This window comes from Vanacampus margaritifer, chromosome 7, assembly GCF_051991255.1.
Source record: "Vanacampus margaritifer isolate UIUO_Vmar chromosome 7, RoL_Vmar_1.0, whole genome shotgun sequence".
Lineage (NCBI taxonomy): Eukaryota > Metazoa > Chordata > Actinopteri > Syngnathiformes > Syngnathidae > Vanacampus > Vanacampus margaritifer.
In genome coordinates, this window is record NC_135438.1 from 2,249,992 (window position 1) to 2,261,583 (window position 11,592).

Sequence of the window (11,592 nt, forward strand, 5' to 3'; positions counted from 1 at the left end):
TAATTTCAAGTTAGATGTCGGGCTTTATTGGACCATTACAACAGTCAAAGCCCCCCCCCCAAAAAAACAACACAACTTGTTTCATTTTGAAATTAGGCTAACTTTCCCGCCCGTCAAAAAAAAAAAAAACCTAAAATACAAAAATCAAACCAAAAAAAGTCTTAAGTCATTCCATTTTCTCCTCGAAGGTGCACTCGGGGTCATGCGAGTATGAGCATTTGTCGCTGTATGTGCACGTGCCCTGGAACAAAAGAAGAAAACAAAAGAGCTGTTTAATAGGAACGCTGCTAAAATTGGATGTCAACCAATAGAATAAAAGGGACCATTTAAAAATTGCTAGCTTCAAACGTTTTCTCCTTTAAACAGGGATGTGATTTGACCAAAGTGAAATTATCTGAAAATTTAGCCGGGGGTCTGGGGGCCGCTGGCACTCGCTCATGAGTTTTCCGTGTTTTTAAGTACTTTCAATGCACTCACATGACAAAGAAATAGACAAAACAACAGCATAAATTTTCAATGTATATTGAACTATCCCATATAAAATGGCAGTTTTAGTCAACTCAAAATCAGTCACATTCAAAAACATTGGACTGCCTTTGCTTTTAAAAACTATCACTGAGAATATCATCATATCTGACTAATGTGATTACTAAGTTAACACATAAATAATGTTGAAGAGTTCAAATTTCATGAACAAATAATTGTATCATGACCAAATGAAAAGTAACTCATATTAGAGCATACCACAAATGTCTTTGTTATAGCAGAAGAGGTTATCTGTCCGAGTCATGTGCATACACAATGAACTACTAAAAAAAAAAAAAATCAGATTTTTTTTTTTTGGGGGGGAGATAAAAAAAAAAAGCGGAATTCCGCGAATTAGCGGAAAAATCACATCCCTGTTTAAACCTCAGGAGCTTTTTTGAATGCCAAATTCTATATGGTATTGTAGCATCCGTGAGTTTGAGCGTGTGACTTTAAAAAGGTGGGGCCTGATCTGGTGAGTGACGTGTGTGTTGGTGGCTAGCTGTGGATAAGTTCAATGCATTGGCTAAATTAGCTAATGAGGTTTATGTTAGCTACCTGGTGTCCGTAATAGTAGATGTGCTGTTGTCTCAGCCTCTGATCTAAGTAACTTTTTTTTACTTTAGAGGTAGTATCAGAGCTGCCATATCTGACCGCATGTTGTGTCACTGTGTGAGATGGCGCACAACATCCCTCTTGGCTGGGTTCCGTGTGAAAGGCACAGGCAAATAAATCCTCTTGTACAGAGGAGAACCGACCTGTTTGAACTTTTTGCAGGGGAAGCTCTTGAGCTGGGACGAATCTGTCATCGGGTTCTTGCGCTTGTTCTGGTTCTTCATGCGCTTCTGTTGCAAGTTGTTGGAGATACCGCCACTAGGGGGCGCACATACAATGAGGCAGAAGGTGAAGAGACACGTTTCAACTCAGGTGGGATTCCCAACAGTTTTATTATTACCCGGCTTTTGCTCGGGCTTTGGGTCCCCAGAAGGCTTGCGGGTTCTCCTGGAAGCGGGTCAGGTGGCGCTGACGGGACTGAGGGTTGGCGTCGTCCCGCACGGTGAAACAAGCTTCGAAGCTGGAAAGAAATACAAAACGCGGTGAACAAAATGGCCGGCAAAGTAAACGGCAACGGAAGCATGTGGTCTCACCTGGGCTCGGTGGAGAGGATTTTAAAGGCGGGCATCATTTCTGAGAGTTTCTCCCGTTTTACCGGGTTACTCTTCTCCTGCAGGTGGAATGGAAGTTGGCTTTAAAAAAAAAAAAAAAAGAGAGACCTCTGCCAAGGCAAACCACTGTACAGGAAACGATCCCATTTCAAGTCATTGGTCTGCAAATTATTTATTTACTTCTCTTTGTTCATCTATCTGTCAGCTACGTGAGGGGACAGGCGGAACAATTAAATGTTCTTCCACTAGATGGCAGAAGGTACAATTAACATGCGCATTCACCTGTTGCCATTCATAAAACAGATCCACGCTCAGATTTCACAGACTTCATTTGCGAGTAAATTGAAACAAGACAATTATTATTTCAGCATGGGAAAACCTCGAAAATAAAACCATGAGCCATTGATGTACCTTTAAAATTTGTTTATAATCAGAGGTGGCAAATCCGGGTCGAGAAACTAAAAACCCTGCCAGTTTGGCTTTAGCGCCAAGTGCTAGCTAACTAGCTCCCTAGCAGGTAAACTAGCACCCGGGGAGCTAGCCAGAGAGCTCGCTAGCTAGCACCTGGCGCTAAAGCCAAACTGTGGCTGGGTTTTTTACTTTCTGGACCCGGATTTGCCACTTCTGTTTATAATTGATTATATTAGTAGGTTGGAAAATAAAAATATAGCACAAACTGATTCCAAAACCGTACATATTAAACTAAACGTAGCTTCTCCTGACATACAAATAGGTTAAACAGGTGAGTATGTCACTTAGAGTACATTCTTGACACCAATTACTAGTATATTCATTATCCAGGGCTTCAGCGCCATCTTGTGGCGTCTTAGGGCATTATGAAGAGTGTAATAAATAAATAAATAATACACCCAAAAGTTAAGGTAAAGGTCAATTCCACTGATTGTCACACCCAACTAAGTTGTGACTAGTTAAGTTTTTCAACAAAAAGAAAACACATACATGTAAAGTGTGATACGTGAAATTTCTTTTGGTGGTACGCCGTGAGACTTTTCTGATGTAAACTATGCGCGTTGGCTCAATAAAGGCTGAAAAGCAGCTTACCCAGCAGCGCAAGATGTCCCAGATGGCGGCGGGCGGCGCGTCCGTCTTGATGGCGTTTTTGCAGGCATGCGAGAGAGAAACTCTGTGGCCGGCGTGCAGCAGAGCAGACCTGAGCACAACGTAACGTTTGGTTCACGAGGCGGCCCCACTAGACGGCACATTGCTCCCGGGGGTATTCTCATATGGATAAAAGAGAGCCAAGATGAATTTATAGAAATAGGTCGATTTTAGTATTGTCATTGTTGCCACTAATCAGCCACAAATTCTGCCTAGCAACCGGTGACAAACATGAAAAACATCCAATTAACCCTATCATAGGGTTGAAACCCTGCAAAGCTAATTTAAAACCATAACTTGTAACTCTAGCCCTTGTTTGAAAGATTGACCCAGACTTGAAACCCTAACACTTATTTCAAACCATAACATGACACCCGAACCATGGCTTGAAACACAAACTTGTTTGAAGCTTTGTACCTTCCCCCGAAAGGATTCAAAAACCCTCATTTGAAAACTTACATCTTGTTTAAAAAGACCGACAATCCCATCACCCAAGGAACCCAAGCGTGTACCTGAACTTTAGCAGAGGTGGCGTATTGCAGTGCAAGGTGCTGCTCAGACTGTCCACTGTGTAGTAAAGGGGCGTGTCCTCCAGCTCCTGCGCACCACAAACGATGACGAGCGTCACAACAACAGTAAGTTGGGAGCAACGTGTCAAAAATAAAAAGCTTACCTCAATCACCATACTCAGCACCCCCTTCATGCGCTTGGACGTCTCGAAGCGAGACGGGTTGCCGGAAACGGCGGTCAGGACCTTCTGGACAAAGGCCCGGTCGTGGATGGCTTCTGCCCAGATTGGACCGCCCAGCTGGGAAGATGGCGCACACACAGAAGATGAAGCACTGACAGTGAGTAGATTATATTCATTCGACATAAAAATCAAGCAATTAGTTCATGTCAAGAAATAATGAATACATAAAATGTATTTTGAAAAATTAAACACTTACCGGTAAAATATATTTTGGGTAAAAACAAAAATCAGAGTAATATTAATATATTGTAAAATAATGACTTAAAATCTATAAAATACAAGCAATCAAAATATCAACAATTTTAAAATTTCAATTAAAAAAATATATATATTAAAAAAATTTTTTTAATAAAATACTACAATTTGATCAAATGTACTCACAGTTTTAAAATACATTACATTTATTTTCTTTTTTAACTAAAATGTTTTTGCAAAAACATTTTGGGGGGAACAACAAAAACACTGTAAAATAAAATATGTATAATTTATCAGTAAGAATTAAATGGCTTGAATAAAAAGGTAATTGAAAATAAGAAAAAAAACTCAAAATTATAATGTTTTTGTGCACTTAAGGCTGAAATTATTTGTAAAAGGAATACAAACGATACTGTGAGATAAAATACACACAATTAAAAAAATGGTAATTACATAAATTTTATTCGAAATTAACTACTGGTACAACAAAAACAAATTAGGCCAAACATATTTTTTTAAATCACACTTAGATAAAATATTCCAAAAAAAGATCAATACAATGTATATTAGGCGTAAATTTACACAAACACCCCATCTAGCAGACGTTGAATGTGAACTTACATTTGTTGTCATTTTATTGCATCACAATTCAGTGATTACTATCATGGATCCAAATAAATAACCAAAAGCAGTCTTGTTTTTTTAAGAACAAACCATTTTGATATATTTAAAACTTCACCTGATGTCTCTGTCCGCAGTGCTCACATGTCGGACCCACCGGTGGTCCAGTGGCTGCCGAGTACTTCATACTGAAAGCGATAAATCTCAGTCAGCCTGGGAAACAGGAAGCTCAAGTCCAAAGTTCTTTGACGTCTCACTTTTTCCCGTTGTTGGTCCTCCTGCCCATTTTCTGCAAGTGGAAGGACCCGCAGCCGACACAGTTGTAGATCAGAGCCTGTTTGCTGCAACATATCAGATGACTTGAGATTACAAACATTTCCTAACGGCCACAAACCACATTAAGTTAAGTAAGTATTTTTTGGGTGAATTTTGGCCTTAAGGGGAAGTTACATAAAGTTCAACACTTGCAACATACAACACCAAGTCACACCTCATATGAACGGCATTGGCAAGGTCGTTCCAGATTTGTAACCTTTTTGCCAATAAACCATCATAAGGCAACAGACCAAAAACGTGCGATGTGTTTGCTTGAGAATTTAAAACTATAAATAAATATAAAAAATGTAAAAAATGTAAACCCCTTTTTTGATTGACCTGAAATTTGGCAGCCGGATCAGCGCATATCATATTATCATATGAACGGCACCGACTCGAGCTTTCCATATCTTTAATTATTAGGGCTGGGTTTAAAAAAAACGAATAATCGATATCGAATCAATTTTCCTTGTTCAATTCCTAAAACCATGAATCGATTATTATCTTTTCCCCCCATAAATTACCAAGAAAATTTAATTCTAAAGACAATTTTTTTTGTATCTTACTGTTTCCTTGAAATTTAAGGTTAGCATGCATTTAAAAGTCTTTTTTTTACATTTATGAAAGACCTGACTTATTGCAGGGATGTGATTGGACCAAAGTGAAATTATCTGAAAATTTAGCCGGGGGTCTGGGGGCTCATGGGTTTTCCGTGTTTTGAAGTACTTTCAATGCACTCACATGACAAAGAAATAGACAAAACAACAGCATAAATTTTCAATGTATATTGAACTATCCCATATAAAATGGCAGTTTTAGTCAACTCAAAATCAGTCACATTCAAAAACATTGGACTGCCTTTGCTTTTAAAAACTATCACTGAGAATATCATCATATCTAACTAATGTGATTACTAAGTTAACACATAAATAATGTTGAAGAGTTCAAATTTCATGAACAAATAATTGTATCATGACCAAATGAAAAGTAACTCATATTAGAGCATACCACAAATGTCTTTGTTATAGCAGAAGATGTTATCTGTCGGAGTCATGTGCATACACAATGAACTACTACTTAAAAAAAAAAATAAAATAAAAAAAAAAATAAAATAAAAAAAAAATCGAATTTTTTTTTTTTGGGGTGGGGGGGATAAAAAAAGCGGAATTCCGCGAATTAGCGGAAAAATCACATCCCTGTTATTGTACTTCATGACAATTCTGAATCGTTTAAATTTATATTTACAATTATTGAATTAGAATTATGAAAATATTTTCATCTCATCCTTGCTGATGTCAATGTTTGTGTAACACAACGTGTTATTTTCATTCATAAATAAATCATTTAACCAGTTACTGCCTCTGCAAAATTTAATTTGGAATTTAATGTTTGTGGAGTTGTTTTTAAAGTTTTTTTTTTTTTTATCATGTCCTTGATATTTAAGAAGAATCGATGTTCCAGAATTAATCAATATTGGATTGAACTGAAGTGAATCGGGAAAAATCGAAATTGAATCGAACCGAATTCTTGCAAATTGAAATCAAAATCAATTGAGGACATTTAGATCAATACCCAGCCCTACTAACTATTGTGTCAGTGTACCCGAGGGGTAGGCAAGTTCGGTCCTAGAAAGCCGCAGCCCTGCATGTTTTTGGTGTCTCTTGCCTGCAACCCAGGTGTTTCAAATCATCAGTTTATAATTACGTTCTGCAGGAGCCTCTCAACTGGGTTCGAGGAGCGAGTCATTAAAAACATGCAGGACTGCGGCTCTCTAGGGCCGAACTTGCCTACCCCTGGAGTACCCGCAATTGAAGATACAATCTGCCAAAAACAGGCCATTTCTTGGGCTTGAAGTCTAAATGTTCTTGTTAAAACTGAAAAATCAACATAAAAATGCTTCATTAAAAATAAAAATAAATAAATAATAATAATAATAATAAACCACTATATTTTTATCCAAGTTCAAACTTAATGAACGATTGGCATGTCAAAGTCATTTTCAGAGACGGGGGGAAGATACTGCGGTTACAAAAGCCTCATATTCATGGCACCGACTTGGGCCATCAGGATCTGTAATTGTTTTGTTAGCGTAGCCACACGTTCCATTACGTAATAGTCCAAAAGCGTCCATACCTGGCTGAGTTCTTGACTGTGGCCTGTCCCGTGAAGACGCGCACAAACACCCGAACGTAGAAGTCCACGCTGACCGACAGCAGCGGCTGAATGTATCGCTGGTACACGTTGGCACGCTGGTCCAGACTGTGCAGGATGATGCGCAGAGCCTGCAGAGAACGAGACACTCTCGGGTGGATGTGTGTGTGTGTGTGTGTGTGTGCCTTTTACGCTTCAGGTAAATATAGAATTGGAATTGTGTATTTTACAATTTCAGAAAATCAATCCCAAACGTTTGACAGAAAACACATTCTAGGATAATTTTTTTTTTTAATTTAATTTGACACCATCCAGTAGAAGTTAAGTTTAAGCTTTGTTGTCATCAAGATCCATTACAACCGAATGATTTGACAGAAATTATTATTATATCATCTTTTAGCCTTCGGAATCATAAAGCGCTCACTTATCGATTGCCACTCACCATCTCGTGACAGTACTTGGCTTTGATGGAAACGGAGCCGTATTTGCTGTAGCACGTCTCGCTGCTGTTCCCGGCCAACACGGCCATGTCGGTGCACGTGATGCACAGGAGGCCTGCCAGACAAAAACATTGGATTATAGAATGAGTGTTTATTGTTACCATGAAGCCAAACGATGAACGAGCCCCACCTCCCTCGCTGACAGACTGCACGGCGGCGTCCAGGAATGAAGCGGGGCTGCCATAAGGGTCGAGATCGATGACCTCGTAGCGATCCTTCTTCCCTCGCATCTCATACATAAGCATGCTGCATATAAATGATGAAATAATAACAGCTTTAAAATACAATATCCTTTGTTTTTTCACAAATACCCGATTTCTGGTTTAAATCTTTTTCTCTTTTGCTTTATTGACAAAACAAATGACTGACACATTTTTCAGTTTTTCTCCATCCTAACTCGCATACCCGATTTCTGGTTTAAATCTTTTTTCTTTCTTCTTTTTGCTTTATTGACAAAACAAATGACTGACACATTTTTCAGTTTTTCTCCATCCTAACTCGCATACCCGATTTCTGGTTTAAATCTTTTTTCTTTCTTCTTTTTGCTTTATTGACAAAACAAATGACTGACACATTTTTCAGTTTTTCTCCATCCTAACTCGCATACCCGATTTCTGGTTTAAATCTTTTTTCTTTCTTCTTTTTGCTTTATTGACAAAACAAATGACTGACACATTTTTCAGTTTTTCTCCATCCTAACTCGCATACCCGATTTCTGGTTTAAATCTTTTTTCTTTCTTCTTTTTGCTTTATTGACAAAACAAATGACTGACACATTTTTCAGTTTTTCTCCATCCTAACTCGCATACCCGATTTCTGGTTTAAATCTTTTTTCTTTCTTTTTTTTTGCTTTATTGACAAAACAAATGACTGACACATTTTTCAGTTTTTCTCCATCTTAACTCGCATCAGCCTCCACAGAAATAACACAAATATTTTTTCTTCCTCTATAATGTGAACCTCATTTTTTACACGTGGTCCTACCTGGCGTCTTTGCAGCTGGCTTGGAGGAGCTCGCCCACCTTGTTGTACTCGGCATTCCTGGCGATGAGGGCGGCAGCTTTGTGGGAGAAGTCGTTGGCGGTGACGCTCCGAAGTCCCGGCACTTCCAGCGCGAAACGCACCGAGCGCAGACCGGACGCCGCCAAACCTTCCAGGATGCGAAGACCGCGCTGGAAACACAACATGGCGGAAACCCATCCATAGTAATCCAGAGGTCAACTGGACTGGCTGTCTTCAATGTAGCTACCTCGCATTTCTGCCCCGCCGTCGCCGTGACAACCGCCTCCTCCTCAATGGCTGTCTTGCCATCCTGCACGTCGGCCTCGCTGGGTTCGTCCGACGGCGACACCACCACTCGCTCCTCCTCACCCGGCACCAGAACCTTAACGCCGCGCTGAGCCAGCACTTCTCTGGAGAACTCAGTAATCACCGCACATCTGGAGAAAGAATGAAGGTGAATTTATTTATTTATTTTTTTAAACAAAAACATTGACCTTCGTGGGGATTACATAAATTGAAGACTATTAATGACTTATAATATAATATAATATAATATATATATTAAAATATATATATAAATAATATACATATTTAACAATTGAGTCTCCCTGTGTAATGTATTAGTTAAGTAATTCAATACATTGTTCTTTTTCTTTTATCCATTGTGTAGTCAAAACACATGTATTTATGTATACAAAAGGAAAAAATTAATAAAACAAAAACAAAACAACTCCCGCTTAGAGTTTAATCATATAAAAAAATTAAATATTACGCGCAGTTGTATTAATCAAACTGTATTACTAATGAATATCTGTTATCTAACACACAGTGCAAAATGCCACTGACAGGCTAACAGAACTAGCATCAAATTTGCACTGGTTTAGGCCAGGGGTAAGCAACCTGTGGCTCCAGAGCCACATGCAATTCTTTGATCCCTCTGTTGTGGCTCTTGTTTCTTTGCAAAATAAATAATGAGTATTTAGTTCACAATGTGCTTATTTTTTTATCGTTTTTCAAATGACGAAAACAACTGCAGCATACCGAGTTGTAGTTCGGTCAAGAATGGATATGCGTCATAGAAAATGGACATAGGCTCGTATAAATACTACTTGTACTTACGTTAAATCTCTATTAAACTCCTGGACCGGGTTGTAAAACACCTCGTTGGCACTGGGAAACAAGATGGCCGCCTTGCCCTCCTTTACCACCGTCTCTCCTGGTCTGACAGGAGGAGACTCCTCCTGCCTCTCGACCGCTGTTGGCTCAGCAATGGTAATGTCAGGGTCCGGATGAGCCGTTTTGGGAGGTTCCATGGCGCAACCCGCACGCCACCGACGTGCTGCAGGGGGCGGGTGCAGGCGACAAGGGGTGACGATGAGCGGGAACAGTCGAGGGGCCCGCGCCAGCAGAAACATGCAACACCTGGGGGGATAAGAATACAAATCAATTCAATGTAGACAACTGAATTCACTGCTGGGTGGTCCGAAGTCTGGCCCAGAGGCCATTTGTGCATATTAAATTGGTTTTAACAGGTTTCATACTGTAACCACAAAGTGAACTGGGCACCTAGAGTAATCAGGGCGGTAAACTTATCAAAACAAATCAAAGAAAGCCCTAGATCATTATTGGCGGCATTTAGAAAATGAGATCTTCTATCGCATTGTCAAAAACATCATCAAATGGATAATAGGAAAGTAGTAACTGCTATTTGACATGTTGCCATGTCCTGGCACTTCCAGTGGATTTTTACCTCCTCAAAAGCAAATAATCTATCAACTATTTTTAAGGATCATCTTGTAGAGTGAATTTGAAATGATGTAAAATAGTTTGTGGTAAGAGTGACACTTCAAGTAAAAAACGACACTATCTAACATACCTCAAGACATTGAGCACATTTAGATGAATGTTTACAGCCTTACACCAAAAATACTCCTGAATGTGAAAATATTCCTGACAAGAGCAAGCGTCATTCCTAACGCTAACAAACTGCAGAATTAGTGAGTCGAGTCAAGTAGCTGCAGTTCCTTCTAAATGTCGCAATTTGCACCGCTTTTCACGTGTTCCTTGGCACCATCAACATCTGTCGACATAACGTCCCCGCCACATTAGCTGGTTTTCGTCGCCGAATAAATCTCACCGGGATACGTGCTTCTCCTCGCGGTGACACTTTCGAGTTACTTGAAACTCAGTCGGGGACGTTTTCTTATTTTTATCATTATTAATTTTTTGGAGCTGATTTGCTTCCTCGTAGTAATCGTAACAGTCGATCTCACGTTAGCATACGGGCGCCGCCATGTTGGTGGGCTGTCTTACGGAGGCCCGCGAGGCAGCAGACAGGAAAGCGAAGCGCACGATAACGTCGGGGTAACGGTGAGGACACCCCTCCCTCCGCTCTTCATTTCATCCCCTCCTCTTCCTCGCCGTCGGCCTACTTTTCCTGTGAGGAGCCTGGAAAAATCATCAGCCTGCTGCTCCCATGAATAATCTAATTTCATCTCGGCAAAATCCAGGATGGTGAACAGCTAAACACACACTGGAATAAACCTCGACTGAATTGGAGGAAATAAAATCCCTGCAATTTTGCAAAATAGCAAAGAAGGACGAATATAAGTACGACAAAAAACACATTGAGAGGCAATGAACCGCAAAAGGTGAACTCTGTGGAGTGATCTGTCAGTTGTGAGTGAAATCTGTGATTTCAGATAGTACCTGAGGGCATCAATTAGATTGACCTAACATTGAAAGGCAGTTTGTGGTGTTGAAATAAAACACTTTTAGTCATATGGTATATGTTAAAATTGTCTGTATAACCTGAGAGTATGATAAAATTTATAAATATTTTTTTTTAATTGACACCGTTTGTGCCTCTAATTTGGGTTTTAATTATTATTTCTAAACTTGTCACATCATGACAAAACCAGACAATCAGAGACTGTGGAGAGAGAATAGATGCTGCAAGTTTTCTTTGCTGCATCTGAACTCTGGGTAGCAACAAAAAAATAAAAAGAAGGAATTTGACAGCGCTCAAGACAAATAAGGGTAAAAAAAAAACCAGCCTAATAGTGATTTTCTATGCAAACGGACATTCTCACTGTCATCAGGTAAGTTGATCAGCTCTCCTATTTTTAATTGATTGCACATAACCAATAACGCAACGTCGAACCGGTAACATTTCATTTTTGGCAACTTTTCAACAGAGACTCAAGGGCAGTGGAGGTGAAATCTTGCTAGGAGCTTCAACATTTTA

General features: G+C 39.5%; 1 protein-coding gene across 2 annotated transcripts; it reads right to left on the bottom strand.

Annotated features, from left to right (window-relative positions):
- Positions 1-3: 3 nt before the first annotated feature.
- On the bottom strand, positions 4-10,716 carry trmt1 (tRNA methyltransferase 1). 2 transcript variants are annotated; one of them, XM_077569761.1, is made up of 16 exons: positions 10,483-10,716; positions 9,465-9,767; positions 8,593-8,782; positions 8,328-8,515; positions 7,474-7,589; positions 7,286-7,398; positions 6,826-6,974; positions 4,635-4,718; positions 4,496-4,565; positions 3,484-3,618; positions 3,323-3,408; positions 2,754-2,862; positions 1,674-1,750; positions 1,481-1,600; positions 1,284-1,398; positions 4-241 (listed from the first exon to the last, which is right to left on the bottom strand). In XM_077569761.1, the coding sequence occupies exons 2-16, from the start codon at positions 9,758-9,760 to the stop codon at positions 167-169; spliced, it is 1,923 nt and encodes a 640-aa protein (XP_077425887.1). In that variant the 5' UTR covers positions 9,761-9,767; positions 10,483-10,716; the 3' UTR covers positions 4-166. The 2 variants fall into 2 exon arrangements, with proteins under 2 accessions (XP_077425887.1, XP_077425888.1); XM_077569762.1 differs by lacking the exon at positions 10,483-10,716 and adding an exon at positions 10,222-10,395.
- Positions 10,717-11,592: the final 876 nt, after the last annotated feature.

Bases quoted from the DNA above. Each gene is read 5' to 3' on its own strand.
- trmt1 (XM_077569761.1), bottom strand. From the start codon at position 9,760: ATGTTTCTGCTGGCGCGGGCCCCTCGACTGTTCCCGCTCATCGTCACC. The intron at 7,399-7,473 runs GTGGGGCTCGTT...TTTGTCTGGCAG, and splicing joins GCAGTCTGTCAGCGAGGGAG to GCCTCCTGTGCATCACGTGC. The intron at 3,409-3,483 runs GTAAGCTTTTTA...TGTGGTGCGCAG, and splicing joins TGCTGAGTATGGTGATTGAG to GAGCTGGAGGACACGCCCCT.